General features: G+C 36.3%; 2 protein-coding genes across 3 annotated transcripts; one reads left to right on the forward strand and one right to left on the reverse strand.

The window, feature by feature from the left end:
* Positions 1 to 413: 413 nt before the first annotated feature.
* LOC127972363 (F-box only protein 46) lies at positions 414 to 10,243 on the reverse strand. The gene is made up of 2 exons (XM_052575811.1): positions 9,826 to 10,243; positions 414 to 3,416 (listed from the first exon to the last, which is right to left on the reverse strand). The coding sequence occupies exon 2, from the start codon at positions 3,357 to 3,359 to the stop codon at positions 1,302 to 1,304; it is 2,058 nt and encodes a 685-aa protein (XP_052431771.1). The 5' UTR covers positions 3,360 to 3,416; positions 9,826 to 10,243; the 3' UTR covers positions 414 to 1,301.
* A 2,108-nt stretch (positions 10,244 to 12,351) lies between these two features.
* Positions 12,352 to 20,680, forward strand: LOC127972089 (atypical kinase COQ8B, mitochondrial). 2 transcript variants are annotated; one of them, XM_052575367.1, is made up of 16 exons: positions 12,352 to 12,469; positions 13,589 to 13,755; positions 13,840 to 14,169; positions 14,775 to 14,841; positions 14,995 to 15,066; positions 15,175 to 15,294; positions 15,385 to 15,447; positions 15,534 to 15,619; positions 16,205 to 16,345; positions 16,460 to 16,541; positions 16,655 to 16,748; positions 17,362 to 17,503; positions 18,710 to 18,817; positions 19,281 to 19,346; positions 19,648 to 19,734; positions 19,897 to 20,680. In XM_052575367.1, coding segments are annotated over exons 1-16 (1,917 nt in total). In that variant the 5' UTR covers positions 12,352 to 12,468; the 3' UTR covers positions 20,188 to 20,680. The 2 variants fall into 2 exon arrangements, with proteins under 2 accessions (XP_052431327.1, XP_052431328.1); XM_052575368.1 differs by lacking the exon at positions 15,385 to 15,447.
* Positions 20,681 to 26,579: the final 5,899 nt, after the last annotated feature.

Consider the following 26,579-nt stretch of genomic DNA (forward strand, 5'->3'; position numbering starts at 1 on the left):
ATCCATACAAATCTAGTCAATGAAAAGCTAAAAAATCTTGATGGATTTTTACAAACATGCAGCATTTAATCCATAATACGCTTTTTTATTATTAATTATGATGATGTTGTTTTTATATATATATATATATATATACTACTGTATAGCCTTCATATAAAAGGTGCACTATGGTAAAAATTAACAATGCCAATAATTATTAGCACAGCAAACAGAGCTCCACAATTAATGTGCAGTTTTAAATTCAACAGATGGTGATAGAGGACAGAGTTCCACAGAGCACCTTTTATTCATCTTATTCACACCAACGAATAATAATAATAAAAAAACAATGCCTTAATGTGACAAGATAACTTTACCATTACAAATATTTGACTGTTGCAATTCTAAAACACATGAACAGGAACAGCACAGACTCCAGTTTTAAATAACTTTTATTCACTTTAGAGGCAAGGATTCCCAAAAGCAGATTGCAGCGAAACCTATGACAGTCTCCCAAACCAGAGGGATCAGCATCATTGTTTCTGTTTGTAAGATTTCACAGACTGGTGGAATGAGCAGAACGAACAGGGTTAAGGCTAGAATCAGGTTTTGAGTTGTCCTGTTCTTAGTTACTTTTCTTTCAGCCACATGAAGCTAATTACTGCTTTGGCAAAAGCTGCCTTTGCCAACAAGCACACAGACAGCCTGGCAGGCAAAGACATAGGTCACAGAAAAGGTTTGGTCAAGAAATAAAGATTAATTTCATAAATCAATTTGAAGGGGAGAAAATGAACTCCAAAAACAACAAAGACTCACTCACATTCACACACAAAACCGAAAAATCCAACAAGCAGTCAAACGGTTGATTACAAAGTGACATCGGGGGATTTGTAAAGTGACATCATTTGCGTGCTTTTGACCAAAGGGACAGCAAATTAAACTCGACAACAACCCCTTAAGTTATAATCGCAAGTCCTGTGTCTAGCCTGCAGGGTTTTTGCAAGGTTGGGGTCAGAATCAGAGCTGGTCTTCCAAGATTGACAGAAGAATTTCTAACCAGTTCAGAAGTACAATGCACAGACTAGTCCCATGCAGCAAGACTACCTTATTTAACCAGCACTGGCTCTCAAATTTCAGAACATCTTGCAGTCTGTGCAGGACTGAGAATTAACTATGGTGCACTGATAAGAAATGATACTGACAATGATAGCAAGGTTAATAAGCTATGATAGAAGAGGTGAGCTCAACCATAAATAGTACAGTGGCATGAGATTTCAGTAGAGTGAAAACGGAGAGAAATGAAAATCCCCTTACATTCTCCTTTACCTCCCATCGTCTCTTTTGGCGCGGACCTGAACCAGCTCGCATGGCTGTACCCAGTTGTTATCGTGTAGCCCAACTCGACAGCCAGGTGTGTCCTTATCGGTGCGCCGACAACACATCCAGTAGGAGCGTCCATAAGGCAAGTCGTGGTGGTAAGGTTTAGGGTGCCAGCGGCAGAGCGACACATCCCCCCGCTCATATTGCCGCTTGCACTGCTTGCAGGGGTCGTCACGGTACAGTGGATCCTGATTCCAGCGAGAGTCTGTAGCACGCACGCCGTAAGTGTCGATCAGAGTCTTGAAGTCATGGCAGGTGCATTTGAGGGCCGCTAGCGATCGGGTGGGCAGGTAGCTGAAGATATTGACCATGATGTGGTCTGGAAGCAAGAGCATGTATTGCCGTGGCTCCAGAAGCCGCTGGATCTGAAAGCGAATCTCAAGGAAGTCATGGGAGACATGGCGGTAGAGACGGCACAAAGGAGGATCAGAACAATCATCCACAGTTGCCAGTGGGGAATCTGGCCTCTCTATGTTAGCCCCCACTGGCCCATTGTTGTTTGCACAGTCTAAAGACCGCATCCCACTGTTTACCGATGAGCAACTCTCATCTTCAGTAGCTGGTGACTGCAGAAAGAACAGCTGGCCAGGAGGCGGGTCCTCTGAGGCATCAGTTGAATTAGCCCCATTGGGGATAGCAAAACAAACAGTCTCTTCTTGAACATTCTCTGTGCTGTCCTTCCCATAGAAGACACATTGGTCTACTGCACCTGTGACCACAACCTCAACGTGGAAACCAGTCACCCGCTCTCGAGCAATGGCTGCCTTCTCTCCTGAGGCAGGGTCTTGGTTAGGATCTGGGGTTGTGGAGGATGGCCTGTCAGTGATGCCTTCTCCGAGGGGATCAGCTTTTGGGGAGCCAGCCAGGAGGGCACCTGGATCTCGAGATGATGGACTGACCAACTGGTAGAGGTCACAAGTGATCTTTTCTTTGCTCCTGGTTCCTGCTTGCCCCCCTCCAACTCCACAACTCATAAACATGCATTTGGGCCGACCAACAGGCTCAGACTGAGTGCGAGGGTCCAGACTTGACACCCGGAAAGCAATCCGTACTTCCCCTCGTCCATGACTTGGAGTGCCACCCACAGAATCACCTGTCTGAATGTGATCCATTCCATTCAGCTCAGGCTGCAAAGTTGTACTGTCGAGATTCTGCTGCCGAGATTCAAACTGTGCAACAGCCTGAGCGACCCGCCGGGATTCCTGCTGTTGCTGCTGCAGGTCAAAGTCACTTTGAGAAGCTGGTGCAGATGAAGGGGTCTCTGAAAGGATTACAATAGGTTTCTGATGGACCGTATAAGGACTAGTTTGTCCCTCCGCTACCATCCCTTGAAGCGCCAAGGCTGTACGCTGTTCTACAAGAGCCACCATTTCGGCCACAGAAAGCAAATCTGTCTCACTCACTCCAACACTATCCTCGATTGAACTGGATTCTGTGGGTACATCAACGACAACATTTTGAGCTCTAGTGGGAGGGTCATAAGAGGAACAGCGCCGCCGCCGCTTGGCCTTGGTACAATCAGTAGCCCAGTTTCCCTTGACTTTCATGGCACTAGGCCTGGGAATTCCAGCACCATTACACTGGTGAGCTACAAAGAAGGCAATTTTCTCCTTGGTGTTGCCTGGTTTGATGACATACCAGGTATCAAGCAGTACCCTGCCATCCTCCATCTGTGAAGTTGGAGAGGGTGAAGCAGGTAGTGGTGGAGCCAGAAGGGTAGATGGAGCATCTGGTGGTGTGTTTTCAGTGCCAACATCCTCATCCTGCTCATCACTGACTCCATGGGTCTCTATGGTTGTAAGCCCCGAATCATCAGCCTTGCAGTGGGTAGTAGTTGTTCTGTTGCAGATTGTACCATTGCTGTATGGCTTATTCTGGGAGTAGGTGCCAAAGGGGCGTGGGCACCACAGCCGGATGTGGGAAAAGGTGTCACGGTTCATTGTGAGCCCATTGGGAGCATACCTGCCTCTATGCTGGGCAGCAACTCTGCAAATCACCATGCATTCTCACTTTTCAGGTCTGCAGGCTCCAGCCGGACAGATTACTCCATCTAAGGACTAAAAGAAAGAGGCAAGACTTAGTTTCACTGCATTCATGTAACTATGTTAAAATGTCATATTTAGAAGCACAGCAATAAATAAGAAAGTCCTCCCTACTGATGAAGTCATAAGAGTGATGAATCATCTTAAATAAATGTGAACACACCCATTGTTTTTCCAAAACGATACATATTGTATTGAGCAGCTTTGAGATATCTTATCTATGACATTGTGTTGAAAATCGAGGGTCCTGGGTTGTCTTTTTGCCATTTTGCCAAGTTTTTGTGTCACAGCTTTTTACAACCAGCCCATTGATTGAGATTTTATACAATTAATTAAAAACCTTAAAATTAGAGCTGAAACAACGAATCGATTTAATCGATTAAAATCGATTATTAAAATAGTTGTCAACTAATTTAGTAATCGATTCGTCGCTAAATAAATTTTATTTGCCATAAGCGGCTCATTTCGTGCATATTTCAAATCTGCGGTGACCAAAGTGTGGCAGTAATGAGCCACCGGAGGTTTTACTCAGCCAGTACAGCAGGTGAAGTAGCGAATAGCCAATAGCTGGCCTCGTTTTATGTCACGTGCTTCCCGAACAGCGTCTCTGCAGCATTCAGCGGGAAGTGGGAGTACTTTACTTTGAGCCTTCAAAATGAAGAGTAACCTGTAAACTCTGCACTACTGAACTGTTTAAGGGGCCGTTCACATATCGTGTCTTTTGCGTGCTCAAGTTCGTTATTTCCTATGTAGGCGCGCAGTATGCACTCTCATAATGGAAGCGACGCGGTCGCGACACGCACGCGGTGCGATGCGCCCGTTTTTCCAGGCGCGTCCACACCGCATCCATTTATCCTTTGCTGAAATTTCCGGGTCTTCATGGAGAGGGCACGTCATGGAGAGAGCACGTCATGGTTGCTTAGCAAAGGCAGACGCCTCAGGGGCGCTTCTGCCCGAGCGCTTTGGAAAGGAGGAGAAAGCGGCGCGACTAGCGTTTTCCACGCGTTTTTAGGTGCGATATGTGAACGGCCCCTAAGAATTTTATTTGTGCAGATTCTCCAGTACAAGGTTGTTTTCAAATGTTTAGTCGTAAAAGCTGATAACATTGCTTTTTAACAGTTAACATTTAAAGCTTTACAAACATGTTATGTGATCAGTTTGTCGTTTACCAGTTCATAATTCAGACTTGCAGCCTAATTATGACTGAATGAGAGAGGTAAATTTTTAATTTTCAGAAGGTTTTTTGTGTGTCCCAATTTTTTTTTTTTTCTGGACAACCTTCTGATGGATTTTACTTTAAATTGTGAGTTCCATTCAGGTTTCATGCCATTTTTTTTCGAAGGATTGTTTACAATTTCACAGCATAAGCTATAAAGCTTTTTCCCAGTAAATAATAAAATACAATGCACTGCAATTTTATTCTGTTTTATCCTTATACTTCGTGAAAATATGTTCTCAAAGATTCCTTAAGCTTTGTTTGGGATGTTAAACTACTTTAGGAGCTCTAAGGACTGCCATGGTGAAAACAATATTTGAAATCTCCTTGTGAATTTTGCTAGAGTATGGGTCAGTGTTTTGATTGCAGAAGAGTTCGACAAAGGATTACTAACATAATAAAACAACTCCAGGTATATTTTTGATGAGGATATGACAATGCAAAATGGTTAAAATCTCTTAAAAATCTATGCTGAATGATAAAGACCTTTTATTAATAATTTACTTGGGGAAAAAATGGAAAAAACTAAAATATAAGTACATAAACCGATTAATCGATTAATCGTAAAAATAATCGACAGATTAATCGATTATCAAAATAATCGTTAGTTGCAGCCCTACTTAAAATCACTAAAACTCTCTCACTCTAGAACATAAGCTAAACATTTTGTCAAAAACAATACAATTCTGAAAAGGGAGAATCAACCTTTTATTTTTAATGTTAGTTTTAACGCCTACAATTGCTCCTCAAATCAAGAGTGTGATCTTCACATAAAACATTACACACAATTGTTTGCTCTCTCTGAAATACTGGCATGGATTTCATGCTATATCTAAATATAGGCCTATATTACCGGTAAGTTATTTTTCATAAATTTGAAAAATCATGTTGGAAAAGGTTACTACCATCTACTGTACAAGTCCAGGGGGCTGTTTCATAAAAGACGCTGAGAAAAGCAGGGATTAAATTCCAAACCTGACTTGAAACTACCTAACAAATCAATCGGGACTAAAGCAGTTCATAAATGACAATTTAAGTTTAAGCAATCTCACTAATTGTGAGATTCAATCCAGCTTCAATGAGTCAGGATAATTTGATGTTCACGCTTATTCTTAAGCAACCCTTAATGTCGATCATGGATCAAATCGATCCACCATGGCAAACAATGAATATTTGCGATGCATAACTGACACGTCACAGGTATATTTTTCATCTGTAATATATCAATTTTGCTGGTGGAGTGGGTGAGGCTTACATGATTGAACAAGCGCTGTGGCGCGCATGCACGCTAAACAAACGCAATAGAATAACAGCACAATAATTCTGAATAAAATATGCATTCTGCTAAAATATTTGTTGTTGGACATTAAATGTAGAATTTTAATCCTATATAATTGTATTTTTATGATTGCAGTAACTGTAAGCTAGCTAATACAGCCCTAATCAGTAGGGCTGGGCAAAAAATATCTATTTTTCCGATTTATCTTTTTTTTATTATTATTATTATTATGACGTCGATTTGATATCCATTCTCAAAAACCACGAATCCATATTTTCCGGTATTATATTTCAGCACACATTTAAAACCAGATCTGATTAACGTGACTCTCATCATTACTCTTCTCCAGTAGATGTCACCCTTATTTACCTTGTGCGATGAACGGAAAGCCTGCCATTATTTCATGGCAGAGATGCTGTTGATGAGAACCAAGAACAAAGCCATACGCGTGATACGCAATGCTCAGGTGAAATGCTATATATCTGCAAAAGTATTTGATACCACGCATAAGGCACCATGATTTCCACAATCAATGAATGAATGGCAGATTTTGTTCACTAATGCAACTTACACAAATACTAAAGCACGGATGATGCTTGCGTTGTTTTCAGCTTCTGCTGTCTCACTATGATAGTATGAATACACAAATATCATCTCCAGCAGTTCTGAGATTCACTTCATAGGATTTTCCCATTTCTTTTGAGAAAACTACCATCATATTACATTCACACCAGCTGCAAGTTCCTCACGGCAGCCCTTCAAAATGAAAGTATAGTTTAACGTTAAGAAACTTCAGAAAATATTACAATTTAGAAGCCTTAATGCTACTACTGCTATTGCAGATTAATAAATCTTTATTTTTAAAGGAATAATCACATTAGTTTTCTTTAATTCTAACAGTAAACCTAGCACTTTGAGGGTTTAATTTTCATTTGATTAGGACAAATTAAATTAATGTTTTGTGCCGACTTCTGATTACCAGAAAAAATAAGAACATCATATTATAGGGCCCGATTATTGTTTAATTTTTTAATTTTTAATTTTTTTTATTATTAATTGTTAATTATTAATGCACCATTTGTAAACTGATGTTTACTCCAAGTTCGTCTGCCTTGGGAAAGCTACCGGTACTCTGTCTCCAACATAGTGATGACACTCATTGCCTTCTCTAGTGCTGCTCAACCAGGTCTCATGATCTCATGCCATTTGTAGATATTTGTGATATTACAAATCCCGGAAAATATGTGTTGTAGTCGAAACAAGCCATTCGTTGTAGTTTCTGAAAAGTGATTTCTGTTAAATAAAATATCTCCTTTTGAAGTGGACTTGTAACTTTGCAGATCTATTTATGCTCGAACAGCAACATTACAGACAAACTTAAGTTGAAAAAGCATTATAGGACTCCTTAAACGTGTATTCCTCTTAGATAAAATATAGTCTGTTTTATATTATTTATTTAAATTTTAATTCATTAATTGTTAATGCTTTAAAGAGAAACTTTATATTGTAATGTTTAAATTTTCTCCTAATGACCATAATGTACAGCGGTCATAAAACCAGAGAGAAAGATTGCATGGCTAGAACCTGCTTATCAACTGAATGCACATGTAGCAGTATGTTAAAATGTTTAATATCTTAAAACAAAGTCATTAAATCTTGTGCACAATAAATTAAATACAGTTGGTTGTAGCCTAGCCCATATATTTTTATTTGATGCAAGTTGCATTTTCTGTATACTTTTATTTTTGGACTGATAACATCAAATAATTGTATGTGAGAGTGTCAGTGTCGTAATATCAATGCATTCCTATTGTTCGGTGTTAAGGATCTCAGCTTACCCTGGCCCGGACCAGGTTAGTTTCCCAGCATAAGTTGCCAGAGTGACTGAACTTGAGCTATGGTAATCTTGCTTTATGAAACCAAATCAAGTGAAATAAGTCCGACTAACTGAAATGAGCCTGGCTAATTTGGTAAACTTGTTTTATGAAACAGCCCTCAGGAAGACGAATGATAAGACTGGGCTGACAGACTACAATCAATTCTATTCATTTAATGACTGATACAAATGTCAATGGATTTTAGTAGTCAATTAAATTGACTAGTCATCCCAGCTAACAGGAACAGACATTGTCATGCTACTAAAGGTGCTTGTGTAATCTCTACAAGGAGCCATTCTTTGATCATTAAAAAGTGCCGATTCAGGAATTTTGCCTTTAATATTGAGTTAGTCTAAAAGCTTTTGTTATGTGTGGTTATGTTAAATAACACCAAAACCCTTTATAAAATGAGAACATGCCAACACATGTTGTTCACAATTATATAATCAGTTTAAGTTGGTCTTTTCATTCTGGGTGGCCACAATGATCTGCAACAAAATCCACTATTTCTGTGGCAAATAAATCAGCACACCAGTTTATAAAGTCTCATGAAGTGCACCAGCCAAACCTTTGAGAACAGAGACAATGCACAGGCAGAGGAGGACCAGTATTACATTTAAGGACTCCTTATAATCAAACACATTACATTGAGACACAATATGCCTTAAATAAACAAACATGACAATGGTTGCAGCAAACTAAAAGGAGTATAAAAAGCATTGTTTATATAGTCACATTGTATGCAATTTTTTTAAACCTTGCAAAACCAATCAAAACACTAATGAGTATAGCCTTCTATAATGCTGCAATGCATTCTAAAAACGTTTTATATTGCATTTGAAAGATGCCACTAGATGCCTTCTATGAAAGTTGACCTGATATTGATTGTCCAACAATATATCATATAGTAAATACTACTAGTATGTGTGCATTCATGTGTATAAATAAACTATCATCAGGAAAATCTAACTATTGAGAACTGATAAAAATCTCTCATTATTGTGACAAAGAACAGAAAGATTGGATGACTCCAGTAAGCTTGCAGATAATTAGCCAACAAAATGTTAAAGGACTTGTTAAACAAGTCAGTCCACGAGACGATAACTCAGGAGTCAAACAACACAGGACAGACTTTGTGCACCATTACAACAGTGTGAAATCGTTTTTGACCGTTTAAATGGTAATATGACCACAAAGTGCTTTTATAAAGTCCTAAAAGTCGACAGTATTACGATCACCAAGAGCAAATTACAAAATTAGAACAACAAATATTCCCAAGAATATGATCACCCTCGCAAATACCCCAGTCCAAACAGGAAGATACTATATACTTAATTTAATATGCAAGTATACGTTCATGATAAATAAGTGGATTATGCTGTTGCGTCTGTAAGTGTTTTTTTCCTTTTTCCAGCGCTCCTGTTCACCAGGCCTACTCTTCAAGTTAATCCATGGCTTGTCTTAACCACAGACTGTACAAAAACAGGCCTTGACTTAATCGCTTGCCATCTTCAGTACTTTACTTTACTTTCAATTAACACTAATTGAAAACAGTAAAGAGTCGAAAGCGTTTGGGATTCATTCGACTCGAGGCAGTTAAAAGCTTCTCAGCTAACTGGCTACTGCAAATTGTTAGCCAGCTTTATAACATATAAAAAGCGAGGGAACTTATCTGCTTTAGTTTTAATTAACAATCATGTCAACTCAAATAATCGGTAGCAATATAACTAACACTACTATATTCTCAACTAAAGTGAATGCATTTTATTGTTATTGTTTTATATCTGCGCCAGTGTGTAATTAGCATATGTTTAGCTCGGTTAGCTAAGCTGTCTTCATCAAGTGGAAAGCTTAGCTTGCGGTGTATTACATTTTCGTAACTTGGCATATTTTTGCAATACACAGTACAAGTTCAGTGCCACTTTAGCATCAAAATACATTTTTGATTATATGAAACGTTCTAAAACATTTCCACTTGTTGTCATCATCAACAATAAATAATATCCCAAACTAAAACAGTAGCAGCTCTGCTGGAATTATTTCTCTGCTTACCTTCTTGTGAGACCAAATCTCCGATGGTGTCGTTCCAACAGCTTTATATTTGTAGCAAAAAAGTGGCTATATTGTTAACTTTAGGCCAACTATCCTCCAAATTTCTCTGCGTGATTATAAATCAATCTGAGATGAAAGTTGAGGCCGATAAACGTTTAGAGGTAGACTGTTAGCATTTGTGAGCTAACTCGAGAATGAAGCAAAAATCCCAATATTGATCTGGCTTTGGCAACGATATATGCCTATTGTGAACACAGAAATATGTTGGTAAATACTGTGTTCTAAGAAAAAACGATCGTCTCTATTGTTCAACCAAAGTTTCAATACTATTTCACTAAAACAGAAATAGTTAGTAGGTCCTCGAAAAGAAATTGAGGAAGGCCATTTTGTTGACAAGCAGCTGCAAACCGCTAGTAGCCAATAGGGAGAGAAAGTTGATGGCATGCCCATATATGGATGTTCAGACTCCCCCTCTGTCTCTACGCCATATACTGTATGCTTTACACCAAATTATCTCTGTTTACACCCACGAAGAGGAAAATTCTTCTACCTCATCATCATAATGACACTCAGCGTCTTTCACTTTTACTACATTTCACATAAAAGTCAAGTTTGAGCAGAAATGATGATAGTAGACTCTGTTTAGGATCGTTTTGTGCTGTACTGATAACTAGATGACAGAGACACACTGTGTTTCAGATGTTGCATACAATTATCTAATATTCACAGTATTATTAGGATTTTTATGTCTAGTGATTCACAGATCGGAAAAGGGATCTAATGATTCACATACATACAAATACAGCACAATTTCTGACATGTGTGGTATTTTTAGAAAGTGATATTGTGAGTAAAAATTCTGAAATAAATGTACAACAGAATCATAACCAAAACATTGAAAATAAAAGATCATTCAAAAGAAATATGCATATGTAAACTATTAAAATATATGAAAACGTAATATGTACCTGCAATTTATTTATTTATTGTTTGGAATATTTTCTGATAATAGTATTAGTTATTTAAAATATGTTGTTGTTATTATTATTATTATTATCAAAAAACAAATTAATATGAATCAGTACTAATGAAGATTTAGATATTTAAATTGTTAATTTGTCTAACTAATTGCTTGTATAGACGTAGGCCCAAATCATATTCCAAAATATTTAGTTGATTAGCCTTTTAATAATTATAGCTCATTCATAGTCCATGAAATAATTATTATGATTGAATGAAAAGAATTTTTAAGCATATTTAAAACCAAACAGAAATGTATTTTTTTATTTGTTTGTTTTTAGGCAAAATTGTTCTTACAATAATTTAAAATATACAAATGATAAAGACAACCATTTTCAAATAATCAAATACTAATAAATATAAAAAAAAATACAGTTATTAAGCAGCAATGTACATCATGCAGTGTATGCCGCACAATATGTACAGGGGGTGCATGATCTAGTTCTTGATGTACAACATGGTGTTTTTATGTTAGGAATGGATTTGAAGTAGAAACTGTTCCTTATTGTTTTCTGATTTTACTTTGTTGCCATATCAAAATCAAAACAAGCATGACTGGACATGATGATTGTGCAAGAGCAAGGCGAGCTTGGAGCTATTAAACTAAACACCCATGTTAAGGACTGAGATAATAAAAAGACAACGCTTTCAACAATATTATAACATGGCTTTAATGTAGCACCCTGAGAGAAGGCTGTTTAGACACAGAAAGCAGAGTTGACCACACAGTCTCATTTAGAAGTGTAAGAATAGACCTTTGTGTGAGCTTTTAATTAAGGTATTGTGAAATGTAAATAATTGATTAACAGTGCAAGTTAATGCAAATAAAACCAGATGCATTCCAGTTTACTATATGGAAAACAAATTCAGTTTGTCCAATATTAAAAAAAACGAAAGGAAAGCGAAGCATAAAATCATGGCCACTATCAAATTTGAACAACGTTTCATTTTGCCTGAAATTTGAAACGCTTTCTTAAATGTTTTACAGTGATGACAAAAAGTAGGGTCACAAACCTAATAATAGGCCATGTTCATTACATTCTTATGATAGATATACAGACAGACGGACAGACAGACAGACAGACAGACAGACAGACAGACAGACAGATAGCTAGGCAGGCAGGCAGACAGACAGACAGACAGATAGATAGATAAGCTTTAAGGGTAGCAAGTTATAATGTCAGAATTAAAATTTTGAATGGTGAACATTTATTTAACAATTATAAACTCAAATTATTCTAAACTTAAATTTTTCTTCTTCTTCTTCTGGTTATTTATTAGTAATTGATCTGGAAAAACATAAATATCTTAGCTTTTTAACTGCAATTCTCACACTGGCCAGTTTACGGCGTTATTTCCATCTGTTCATTGGCTACTGCGCCATATTGGATACGCCCCATGTCAAATCCTATTGGTCCAGACGAAGCGCATTGTCGTTCGTGATTGGTTGACAACAGGCACAGCTCTTAAAACTCTTTGATACTTGCAAATTTGGTTGGCTAAGACGGTTATCAATCACCTCATGCTTTCTGTGTCCGGTAGTGGTTGCAAAACAGACAGAGGTGTGTGGAGTGAGAAGGACGCTTCGTGCAGACACTGAGGAGAATCTAAACTTTCAACACGAGTAAGTATTAGTACCGTTTGAGTAACTACACTGTTGGGCTCATTTATACAGGCAAGCTGGAAACAAGAGTAAAATATGATGTGCACGTGGGTGATAATGCATACATGTTCTCATGCCATGCCAACATAATTTGTCTATTTTGACAGTAATGTTCATGTCATGATTGGATACATTTTAATACTGTCATTTTCAATAGCATTATTAATGCCCGTGTCAGTGAATTGGATCTAGGGATAAAAGGCACTTTAGAAATCATAAACTTTACATGAGGCCTTATTGCTCAATTGCAAATGCATGTGCATCATCACCACTATGACAAACAAAACGAAATTATATAATGTTAATTGTAATATGTTACTCTAGTCCATGGTTATTATCGTGGATGCCCGATTTTCACTGCAAAGGTGCTACAGAAGCTCTCCTGAAGTGGTGTATACTGATTGTTTAATGCTGCTCGGAGGGGACATTAATGCATTTACATAGCAATTTCACTATTCAGTATACTTTAATACCAGGGCAAGCTTAAGACTAGCTTTTATGCAGCATTGTGCATTTACACTGAATTTTGAGCAAGCACCGAGCTGCCAAACTTGACCGGGTAAATGCGCCTTAAAAAAGAAAAAAGAAAAGAAAATAATTGTTAAATAAAGTCATATTTTCTTTGTACACAAAAAGTATTCTCCTAGCGTCATAAAATTACGGTTGAACCACTGTCACATGGACCATTTTAATGATGTCGGAGTAGTCTTGAGGGTCAGAGAGATGTCATACTTCAAAAATATCTTAAAATTTGTGTTCTGAAGATGAACAAAGGTCTTACGGGTTTGGAACGACACAAGGGTGAGAAATGAATGATAAAATGTTCATTTTGGGTGAACTATGCCTTTAAGTTGAAGCACTTAATTACTCAATGAAAATAAATACAAAAATAACACTGAACTAATTTATTAGAAATGAAACCTAATTAGTATTTTTATTAGTGTGTGTGTGTCTGTGTGTGCAGAGCGAGAGAGAGAGAGAGACCAAAGCACATAAAAAAATTTTTCAAAATTAAATGAAAACTAAAATATATATCTATAAGCTCATTCAGAATATTTGATCTGCCCCTGTGATTTTCAGTGGTTTTGGCAGAGGTGCTCCAGGTGATGAGGGGGGCTGGCAAGGTGGGTGCTGCCTTTGCCACCATTCAGGGTGAACAGCTCAGACTGATGGCCTGCAACTCGACCTTTGGTTCAGGGGTCAAAGCTGCACAGGAGGCGGTTGAGAGCATGATGGGAACTGGCGTGGTTAGTGAACACTTACACAGATATGCATGAACACAAGAAGAGAAATTGCACTGCTAAATATGTATGTTAAATGAATATTTTCAGACACCCAAGACCGAGGAGTTCCCTGACAGTGAGAAGTGGGGGGAGATGGACCCAGATGAAGCAGCAAAATGGGTTGTAGGCTCTGAAATACCAGCAGATATTTCCAGCAAAGATGGAAGGGAAGAAACATCAGAGATGTCTTCTGGTGCACCTACTGGCTCTGTCAAAGGAAATGGCTGGCCTGGTCAAAGCACTCGATTTTTGCATGTATCAGTGTCTCATCTCCGTGTTAGGTTTGTTCATGACTCTGTGGTTGCTAGGTTAAGCCCTGAAGACATTAAAAAGGCAAGGGAGGCAAAACAGAATATTGCAAGGCCTGTCCGACAAAAGGTGAGGACAACTAGGCTGATTTATTGTAAGCATCATTCATGTATAATTAATCAAATAATTATAATATTTGAAGATACAGTCATAACATTGTGTTTCGAAGTACATGGACATTAATTGGCTTGTGTTTCTGAAATTAAGACCAGAAATATTTTGAGATTGCATGTGATGAAAACATATTGTTACATTAAAAAAAATAAATAAAAAGAAAATAATAATAAAGTAAATAAATAAATATATATATATATATATATATATATATATATATATATTTCAACCTAAATATTTATACAAGAAAAAATAAATTGGAAAAGCACATTTACTAAAGTGAATTACTAAAAATGAAACAAAAGTTAAAATGGAAATGGAAAATAAAAATAATAGTTAATTCAAAGTATGAATTTGAAACCCAAATAAGTATATAATACTTTTTCTCTTATGGCATTTTATAATGTATTTGTCTTCTAATTCTAAGTATATTGTTTAGTCTATAAAAGTATCTATGCAGGTTCCTTTTTCAGCATGTGCTGCTTGTTTATGAAATAAATGTAGTTTCAATAAATAACTGAAATAAAGACGTTAAGCAGAGTGATTTTGATGCCTTGCAGCTTAGCGAGCGAGCGAGAGAAAGAAAAGTACCGGCAACCCGGATAAGCCGACTGGCTAATTTTGGAGGTCAGTGATTTTTTTGCAGTTTTATAGTAATTGTCATTTGCAATGCTGACTGTTTGTAATATACAATATATGTATACCATATGTGACTAACACTTAATGAGGCGTTCATTGTACCTATTGTAACCATATTAACGCTGCTGCTTTTTTTCATAGGATTAGCTGTTGGACTTGGCATCGGTGCTATTGCTGAGGTGGCAAAGCAGTCTTTTGGAGGGAAACGCTCAGGTTATTTGTGCTAGCTTGCTTAAATGTGTGTTGACACCCCTAGAAAAGTTTTTCAGAATTGTTTGGATTGGGTTATTGGGTTAAATTTCTGGTGTCTTTCTCTTTCAGATATGGGGGCTCTTTTAGACTCTCCCCTCCTGTCAGAGGCCAATGCAGAGAGAATAGTGAACACACTGTGTAAGGTTAGAGGAGCGGCCCTCAAGATTGGACAGATGCTAAGCATTCAGGGTACAAAGTTGAATTTTATTGTGAATACTTTGGTACCAAGTGCCACCATTTGTTAATTTTAATAATGATGCTAAATATTCCCCTTTTAAGAGATCCAGCTTGAAACGCTTTCTGAAACAAAATACTGTTTAGAGCATTTCAAAAGCGCAAAAGGTTAGATGCTGTAATTTGTGATGATCAGGAAAATATCCTTTGATTTTTATTAAACGTTTTATTTTATTTTTGTATGTCCTCAATAGATAATAGCTTCATTAACCCACAACTGCAGAAAATATTTGAGAGGGTTCGACAGAGTGCAGACTTCATGCCAGCCTGGCAAATGCATGTGAGTTATTGTGTTTTCTATGATCTTGTGAAACATTAACCACATGACTATTAAAAATTGCCTTGATATCTTGATGAAAAGTTAATTTTTTTTACTAACAAGCCATTTCAATATTAATCAAAAAATTATTTTAGCAATATTTATGTACTACTATAATATTTATTTTGAATTTAGTTATATATTGTTTGGTTTAGTCATTTTTATATATTTCTATTTAGCTATATTTGAATTATTATTAGTAACTTATTTTAGTTTATTTATTTATTTTGGTTTAAATTGTATTTAATATTTAGATTTTCGAATATTTCAGCTTTATTTTTTAGTAGTGTTAGTTGTAAGTTAACCGTGACAGCAGTTTTATAGATGGGCTTTTTTTTTTTTTTTTTTTAAACCACAAGGGAGTGTCATTGTGCTTTATACAGCTGATTGATTGAGCTCCTGAGTAGACAAGACTCTCATAACAATAGTTAGAGTTGCTTCAAACCCCCTTATAGTGCTTTCTAACTGACTTCTATCAGATGTTTTTGCAGCTATCACTTTGTGATATCTCAGCAACTGATGTCTGTGTTGAAACCCCATGTATAGAAAGTGCTCGAGGAGGAGTTAGGATCTGGATGGAAGGAGAAACTCTCATCATTTGAGGAAAAACCCTTTGCTGCTGCCTCCATTGGTCAAGTGCATCATGGAGTCTTGCCTGATGGGAGGGAAATTGCTATGAAGATCCAGGTGTTGGACTGAAATTTTCATTTTTTTTTCAGAGCGATCTAAGGTTTTGCAGCGGATGTTGATGTTATATGTGATATGTTATTTTTTTAACTAATTGTCTCTCATATACTGCAGTACCCTGGTGTTGCTGAGAGCATTCGTAGTGACATCAACAACCTCATGTCTGTTCTGAAGATGAGTGTTGTGTTGCCTGATGGTGAGCGCTAGCATATGATTCATATGCCATATACTCAGTTCAAAAAGCACAAACTGTATATCCATATTGAGTCACGTTGTGTGATGTCAGTAACTGGTGATTTACTTTACCAGGTCTATTTGCTGACAGTAGTCTTGAAGTTCTGCAGAGGGAGCTGGCATGGGAGTGTGACTACAAGAGAGAGGCAGAGTGTGCAAAGCGATTTAGGTATTCCCAGTTAGGATTGTGTTTGAATGAACTGCAATTTCATACTTTTTTTAGCTACACTAATGTTAAAAGGTGTGGTGTCTTTGAAATTAAGTTCTGATGCTCACCAAGTCATTTAATTGATCAAAAATACTGTAAAAGCAGTAATATAGTGAACAATTTAAATAACTGGTTAATATAGTTTCAAATGTATGTGTGATGATAAAGCTTCAGCAGCCATTACTCCATTACTATTCAGTGTCACATGATCCTTCCGAAATCATCATATTGCTGATTTTCTGCTTAAGAAATATTTATTATTAGTTAAAAAAAAATTGATGAATGGAACATTCAAAAGAACTGCATATATTTGAAATATAAAAAATAAAAAAAATTGTAACATTATATTATTATTAATGTCTTTAACATCACTTTTGATAAATTTTTATGTGCTTTCTGAATAAAAACATTCATTTAATTTTAAAATATTGTTGTAACCCTAAAAGTAATGTAAATTCCAGGAAAAGAATCATTATTTTATTAATCTGCACTGCTTTGGCTAAAAATATATTACAAAAATCCTTACACGTTGAACTTTTTTTTTTTCTTTCTTTCTTTCTTTTCACTCTCACAGGAATTTGCTTAAAGGTGATCCAGTATTCGTGGTCCCTGAGGTTTTTGACGAGCTGTCGAGTCGTCGTGTGATCACCATGGAACTAGTTCATGGAGTTCCACTGGACCGCTGTGTTGATTTGAATCAGGAGACTAGAAATGAGGTGTGTTAGATTAACCTAATGTAAGATATTTACTATAAGCCGTTATTTGATGTATTGATGAATTTGCTATGTTAGGGTTGTAACAGTCCAGAAACATGGTGGTTTGATACATACCTCGGTTTTGATGTCACGGTTCGGTATGTTTTTTTGGTACAGCCGGAGGAAAAATACTAAACATGAAAAAAAATAAATAAATAATTGTTTTGTTTTGTGAAATTTAACCGTGGTTTGCTTAGGGCTGGGTGATAAATCGCGATAACGATAATTGTCACGATATAAATTTCCTCAAACGAGTTCGATATGATGTTTGAACTTTAACATTGGAGCAAAAATCTGACTTTAAGCTTGAAAGAAATTTAAATTTGACATTTACCATGATAATTATTGATATCGACTGATATAAAAAAGATTATTGCGATAATTATTTTTTGCCATATCTCCCAGCCTTAGATTTACTGAACAAATTGCTCTTTCGTCTGTCCTTTAAATAAATTCAAATATAATCATGATAAAAATTTTCTTAGGGATAAAAATCTACCTCAGCTTACATTAATGTAAGGTTACAATTAACAACAGAGCCTAAACTTTACTTCAAATACTATTTATTCTTAACAATAATAACACTCAAAAAAATGTATGCAGATATGTAAATTGTTTTAAAATTAACTTCTATATTATGCAATTTATGATTGTAGTTGAAATATAATTATTTTTAGAGTCATAACTTGTTTCACAAAATATTTATTTAAACGTATATTAAATAATGAAGACATCACTAACAGGTAAAGTAAATATAAAGAAGTAAAGTCTAATATTTCGCAAAATGCTCTTCACTAGACTTACTTTCTTTAGCTAATAACCAGCTGAAGACACTGATGACTTGCCTGAGGTAAATGAAATGCTATGTGACGTTTTGTTTACAAGGTGTTAATGACGTCCCTTAGAACTGAACGTGTTAGTATATGGTGATATGTCGCGAGTTTCCTGAAAAAATTGAACAATTTGTTCGATATACACATGCATACTGAACAGAAAGACTCGTACCAGAAGTTAGACTGTTTGTGTATATCTTTTTTGGTCATTTGTTAGCTTAACTTTGTGTAAATGACCTACAGTAATATTTCTTCAGTTTTGGAGATATTTGGATATCTTGTGTTATTTTATTGTGAAAAAGAGAAATAATTCTCACTCATATTTATTCTGTAGATCTGTTTCAACATCCTGCAGTTGTGTTTGAGAGAGTTGTTTGAGTTCCACTTCATGCAGACAGACCCTAACTGGTCCAACTTCTTCTATAATAGTGAACAGAACAAGGTGAGCAACTACTACGACAATCATAATGGACATGTCTGTTTTATCTATAAATCTTTAGTTTTATATGAACACATTCAGTTCCAAATGCAGTTCTTTTTAACTTTCTATTCATTAAAAAAAAATATTGAGTAAAATGTATCGCAGTTTCCATAAAAATATTAAGCGGTAAAACATTTTTCAATGTTAATAATAAATGTTTCTTTAGCAGCAAATCAGCATTCAGATTTTTGAAGGATCATGTGACACAAAAGACTACAGTAATGACTGCTTAAAATAAAAAAGATATTTTAAGGAATTGAAAGGTTTACTGTTGTTTTTGTTTTTAGTTTGGACCATAGTTAACTACATTTCTTTCATAATTTCTTAATAGCATGTCTTTGTTATCTGGGTGCGAATATGCCTTTCCGTTTTCCCCACTGAAACAGTGAGGACAACTTTAATAATGTGTTCTTCATTATAACAGATATTTCTGTTGGACTTTGGAGCCTGCCGAGACTACCCACAGTCATTCACAGATGACTACATAGAGGTACAGATTTTTACTCAACACTTTTGTTGGTATGACTGGAGTGGGAAGCAGTCAAAAGGATTTTTCAAAAGAAGACATTTGTTATCAATGGGTTTCTTTTATTATTTTTTGCAGATAATTTTTGGGAAACATTTGTCAATTAAAGCATTTGAATAGAACTGGCATTGTAAGATAATGCCAAACTTACTGGTTAAAATAAGGGAAAATATTATTATTATTATTATTATTATCTGCTCTTTCATTTTATGTGAATTGCTTTAAAATATGTGTAACCATATTTTGTCCAAATTGTCATTCAAAGGTGGTTCATGCAGCATCAGTCGGAGACAGGGCTACTGTTCTGCAGAAATCTAAAGATCTGAATTTCCTTACTGGTTTTGAAGCCAAGGTTTGTGGCTTTATATGATTTTTAGTATCCCTGCCTTGCATAATTTCTATCCATTTCTCATTTATTCTTGTTATTTCCCTCTAGGATCAAAGCTATTACTTTCTTTACCACTCTGCAGCTTCTAAACTGTTCTCTTTAACAAAACTGTCTCACTCTCTTAAGGCCTTCGAGGATGCACATGTAGAGGCAGTTATGATCCTCGGCGAAGCGTTCGCTTCTCCTGAAGCGTTTGACTTCAGCACTCAGAGTACCACACAGCGCATCCAGAGCCTGATCCCTGTCATGCTTCGACACCGTCTCACTCCTCCTCCAGAGGAGTCTTACTCTCTGCACCGCAAAATGGCTGGCTCATTCCTCATCTGTTCCAAGCTGAAGGCACGCATTCCCTGCCGAAATATGTTCCTCGACATTTACAATGCCTACCAAAGTAAGAAAAGATGCACCAAGGTTTAGATTTGTAGAGTCTGTATCATAAAAGTGAATTTATTGTATGTTTTATTATATGTGATAAGCATTCAAGAACTGTATGTTATGTGATTAACTTCTGACTGACTGAGTTGTTTATTTATAAATCTGGAGAGTTCAAAAGTTCCATAATACTATTCTACATGTCCTACATTTGTTTATAACTTTATACAACAACAGAATATTCTCCGTTGTTGGTTTATCAAGCAACAAGCTCTGAGTGTGTGTAGAGTTTGTAGAATTTGCTTAAACGTCTATGTTATGATGATCATTGCCAAGCTTTTTAAATTAATATTTAACCATTAACAAATTTACTGCAGTGGAGAGGAATGCATTTCAGGATTCCATAAATGTAACAATAGAATTCTAGATGGGACAGTTTGGTTTAACATCATGTTGCTATTTATTTCATGTTAGGAAAGTCATTGTTAGTATGTGTGTGCAATATGTCACTTTTCATCATTAAAAGTATGACAACTTATTTAACAGTGGATGTTATACTTCCACTTCCAGTTCAGTTCAAGTTTATTTGTATAGCGCTTTTCAAGATACAAGTCGTTACAAAGCAACTTTACAGAAAATTACATTTCTACAATATTTAGTACATTAAAACGACAACCATATCAAATGTTGAATCGGAAGTCTTGGTTACACTTTATTTTGATAGTCCACTTTAGACATTCTACTGACTGTAAGTAACTTTGTAACTACATGTCGACTACATATCAACTAAATCTCAGAAATTTGCAACTACATGTCAACTAACTCTCAGAGTAGACTGTTAGGGTAGGTTTAGGGTTAGTGTTAGGGGTAGGTTTAGGCTTAGTATTAGTTGACAATAAGTTGACAAAGAAAGTGTTAGAAGATATTAAGCATACAGTCTACTAATACTCTACTAACTGCTAGTTGACTTGTAGTTGCAAAGTTACTTACTGCTAGTAGAATTTCTAAAGTGGACTATCAAAATAAAGTGTTACCGAAGTCTTATCCAGATATTCTGCTTGCCCATTTCATTCATTCATTCATTCATTCATTCATTCAGCAAAAGGTATTTATTTTGAAATTGGCCCCACTATAAACTCAAATTGTTGATTGTATTAATTTATATATATATATATATATATATATATATATATATATATAAAAATGCATTAATAATGATTAAATTATTTTAATGTATATTTATTTTTTAGAGCTCAGTGAAGATGTATAGTTTATATATTTTTTTATTATTTTATTAATAGTTGTTTGTTATTGTTGTAAGACAGCACTCAACCCAAAATGCAGTAACTATTAACACCCGCTCAGTTAAAAAAAATAAAGTTTTGGGGGGGGGGGATACAGAAACGTAAACGTTTAGAGAAGTGTTTTGGCCTCTAGATGACGGTATTTTATGCCTGGCGTCTGGATACATTGTATCCCATTCAGACTCTTGAACATCAGCGGGAAGAGGAAATTTGCATAAACGCCGGTGTGCGCCAATGGGCTCGTCGGGTGGGCGGAGCTAGCGGGTGGAGCCGCGGGAGGAGCGCAGTCTATGCGCCAGTGGCTGCTGCTCAGTGAATAACAAACGCAGAGATTATCCAAAATCCGTCCATTTCTCACGGCCGTTTTCAAAATTTACGACCATCCGAAGCGCCTCCGTCCACGTGCATCTAATCGAGCGTCATTGTGGCGAGAAATTCTGATGTAAGCTGAAGTAATTTTTTCCCCAAAATATTCTGTGGATTACACAAAAGGCGGCACGGACACTCATTGTAGTATCCTTCTATTCGGTAAGTCCCAATTGCAATCAGTGCTCTCATTTTAACATGCATTATTTATAGTCTTGGGATATCATACAGTAAAGCTGAAGTGGTTGGAGTTGCACATCTATAGATATCTGGTTTCTTCAGGTCCATATCTATGATAAAGCATGCAAGTATTTGTTCAACAAACAATACTGATGGAGTTATTCCCTTAGAGTTATGGAAATATGATTGGGCGCAAAAATAATTAACCACTCCATCATATACAAGAATGTGAGTGCGTTTGAGTCCAGATGTTTCTAAACACTCAGCATCATAAAACACCACCAATAAGAAATATGCTTAGGCTATGTAAAAGTCATCTAGTGTAAAATTATGTAATACTATGGGAGTGAAATTGTGTTTTTATTAGAGAACGCTTTACAAATAGCCTCTCATCAATAATTAGATGACACTTATTGATCCATAATGGCTAGGCCTTACACTCTGAGGAATTTGTCCGAGCCCTCAGTGAAATATGGTATGAGTACAGGACTGCAGTGTACAGATGCTTTGTATGTGTCAATATCACCAACATTATGATGAGCACAGAGTGAAAAGAAATAAATTAGGTGAGATATGTTTCCCTTTAGCTGCAGTCATAAATGGATTGTTAAAATTATGATGGTAGAATTAAATTATGGCTAGAATTTGTATTTTGTAGAATCAGCTTTATAGGTAAAAAAATATTTGAAACAGAAACAAGGTCCATACAATCAAAGTTAATAATGGTCCAAACTGCACCTCACTGACTTTTAAGAGAGAGAGGTTTTACAAAAGACCTTGAAAAGAAAAAGAAAGACATACGGAATAATGGTGAAAATTGTCACATTTGGATTAACAATATCTTTAAATCTTTGAAGTCTAAGTGTGTTTTGCCCGAAATAAACCAAGACGTCTGCGTTTTCATCATAATGATTTTATTTATATCCATTTAACTTATTACACTGATGTTCTGCCATTTCTACTCCGTCTACATCAGTACTAATTAAAATCAAAGTGGTTGAAAGTTTCCCAGTTGATTTGATTTTTTCTCAAAATTTAAGGTAGCAGTTAAACTTAAACATATTTTCATTTCTTGGAACTTTTTACATGATCTGATCTGACCATTAAATTACTATCTACTGTCCTTTGGTTATGTATCTGTGCTTATAAACCCAAATTCAAGCATATGGGCTTGCTAGAGGAAAAAAAAAAAATGTCCAAGATTATGAATTTGTTTTCCTTTTCATCCCCCGAGGGGCCAAGTCTTTTGGGGCTGATTTGAATGTAATTCACATAAAAAAACAAAAACAAAACCTAAGCACCTCTGTAAGCAACTTCTCTGAGCTGCACTATTTAATCACCTGTCACACTGACTGTCGGTATTGGACATCCATAACAGCTGAATGGGGTTTTTTAACTTCCCAGAGTGGGTACCGTCTGTTCTGCTGGTCTGTGGTGTAAGTGTGCGCCCCATTGTTATCCAGATGGATAAGAACAAGGGGACACAGCAGCTGAAACCACAATAGCGTAGGGGCAAAGGGCAATCAGACGGCTGCCAGCTAAGCTGTGGCACTGGAGAAGGATGTAATTTCTTTTGTAATAACAAGGGTGTGACTTTTAAACAATGGACTACAATTCTACGCCATATATGGAGAGCGGTTGCTCGTAAAAGCCATTTCCATTTTTTGCTGAGCCATTTTTCAGTTGCAATGGGCCAGTTGTGTCTTTGTGATTTAGTTTACTTACTGTCAGGTCTCATATTTGACAAGGCTTGAGGCTTATCTCATTACCTCGCTTTCATAATGTGTTCAAATGAAATGATCAGCTATGAATATGTAATATCGTTCTCTATATAATAAAATGCCATGGTATGCGTTTGTCAGAAAAAGAACAAAAAAGTCTTAACAGGCATAACTTTGGAAAAAATTACTCTTCCAGTTTCCTTTACATTTGTGTGGAAAATCCTGGAGTCATTCAAAGTAATCACTTCAAAGTGTGCATGGCATTCAGCAGTGGAATCAGAGTAGTTTAGCTTAATTTCGAAGGTTGGCTTTTACATGCCATGCACACGTTTGAACGCTTGCTTGTAGACCTTTTTCCTCTGCATTAAAAATATCATAACACATCCACTATTACACGACTTTACATTATGTATGACCACACATTACAGTGAGATCTCAAGTGACAGAGTGAAACAGCTCTTTCTCTTCCTAGTGCTCATAATGGGTAATATGGTGATTCTTGGCAATGTGTCCGGATTCAGCAAAGGAATCTGTCTAGGATCCAAAAGTTAAGGAGTTTAAAATGTACTCTAGACTTGTAGACTCCATTTCATCTTTTAAGTTCACTTGTTGAAGGTAAGGAAAGTTCCATGTTGACCCTAAACACTATGGCACCTTCATCACCATTTATTTGTAGATAACTTCTTTACACTGTTATGAGTAATTGACGATGACAAACTCAGTCAGATAGAATTAAACTGCATGACAGAAGGAGGTGGGGCTGAACACGGTAAGAATAGAGCAGCTTGTTTCAGTCATGAACAGAACTGCTGCAGATGCTTTACACACTGTATACTCACACACAGAGCATGAGCTCTTGTAAAGCATCTGCAGCAGTCTTGTGTTTACGTAAGGGAAAAAGTGAGAGTTAGAGGGCGAGAGCAACAGGGATAGAGAAACAGAGGATGGATAAACATAGTAGCATCTCTCTAGTTGTGCCTCAGAGAGCTCCCCTGTGTGGCACAACTTCAAAGTCAGAGACACCGTAATTACGAAATGAAATGAAATTCCCTACTGATTGCAGTGGTGAGGCTCTCTTCATATATGAAGCCGAATCTCCTTTTCTTTTAAGCATCCAAATATTAAACAGCAAGATTTTTTTTTCTTTTTTTTTTTTTTGCTGTCAGTTAGCCTTTAGTTTTATCCAGAACATCTAAAAGCAATGCAACAAAGATAGTACTATATGAAGGTATGCAAAGCATATTTCACACCCTGCAGTACAGATTCATGCTGTTAACTCAACTCTTAGATAATCAGATTCAGAATTTATTTAAAAGAGATTATTTTTTTGAAGATGTTTCATTCACTTAAAGCAGCAGTGTGTAATTTATGCACCATTAATGGCACCGAATGGAAACCCAAAATTCTGTTTCCATGAAGTACCTTAAACACCAGGGGCACAGAAACCATTATAAACTCTTTTTTGGAATAGTATCAGTTTGTCACTTTTTTTGGAAGATTGTCAGTATACAATTCAAGTTTGCTTAGCTGTTTGTGCAAAGTGTTAAAAATTGTATAGTGGATACAATGCTAATCCTAACTTCCAATGTCAGCTGTGGACTGAATGGACATTTGTAGCTGTTTGTTATGTCTAATCAAAAGTCGGACTCGTTATTAATGACTTATTGAATCATTGACTCACCCAGTTGGTTAAAAAACATGGATTCATTCAGTAACAAAACACCGCTGAATGTTGCTCAGAGACCCACAACAGTTCTGGTGTGCACAACAATATTCAGTTAAAAATATATTTAACTGAATTAAAGTGTAAACATTTGTAATCGTGCTGATATTTGGAAAAAAAGCACCCTCACTCATGATATTGCTTAAGGCGATATAAATATGACTTGACAAAAACTAATACAGGGATTTTCTGCTTCATACATTGAATTGTCTGCTTTCTAAATTGTATCTTTCTAAAATGTGCTGAAAGTGTACTCCAAAATGTAGAGGAGTTTGTTTATTAATTGAAACAAATTCGGATAAATTTAGCATTACGTCACTTTAATGAGAGGCAGTTCCAACAGCTGATAAAACACCACAATAATCCACACCACTCCAGTCCATGAGTTATCACCTTGTGCATGTGTTTGTAAAAAAAACTTTCATTTTTTGTGGTGAACTATTCCTTTAAGCTAGCAGGTTAACTAGTCAATGACTACATTAAACTAGTAATTTAGCTTGTTAAGGATTTTCTTTGGGGTTTAAATGAGATCAAACACATTCCTTGTCCTTTATTGCTCGGACAAACTGATAGTCACTCCCCAAACCCACATAACTGTTTGAGTCAATGTTGCTTTTGTCATAGCAATGCTGAAAGTTGAGGTTTTTTTTACACTTTGGAAATAATTAAGACATTAGAATCTTACACAGTGAATTTCTCTGTGCATTCAGCTTGAATAGAAAAGTATTGTTTTAAGCAACCAAGCTCACAGCAAAAGTCGGCTTGCACCCTGATTGTCAAGACATTTTTCTTCAAGATTTTTCTTTAAACGTTCCACAAAAACTCATCTAAAGGTTAAAAGTATCACATGCCTGTGACTGGGGTGGCCATGGTTTGTGCAGCTCCAGCCCTTCAATGTAATTGCTGTGACTCATGCCTAATGCTAACATAGACAAATGATGAAGGGCGTGGAAGCTTTTCCTTCTTTGCCTACCCTGACATTCCCCCGTTTCCAATCCTCCTTTCCAAACATCTGTCAGAAGCCTTCAGCTGTTGAACAGATGTTGTAGAACCTCTCATCTATAACCGAGGATCCCGCTGGAATCAGATGGAGGAGGAAGAGTTGGAGGAAACAAATAACTACACAGACATTTTCAATTTGTT

Source organism: Carassius gibelio, chromosome B15 (genome assembly GCF_023724105.1).
Source record: "Carassius gibelio isolate Cgi1373 ecotype wild population from Czech Republic chromosome B15, carGib1.2-hapl.c, whole genome shotgun sequence".
NCBI lineage: Eukaryota > Metazoa > Chordata > Actinopteri > Cypriniformes > Cyprinidae > Carassius > Carassius gibelio.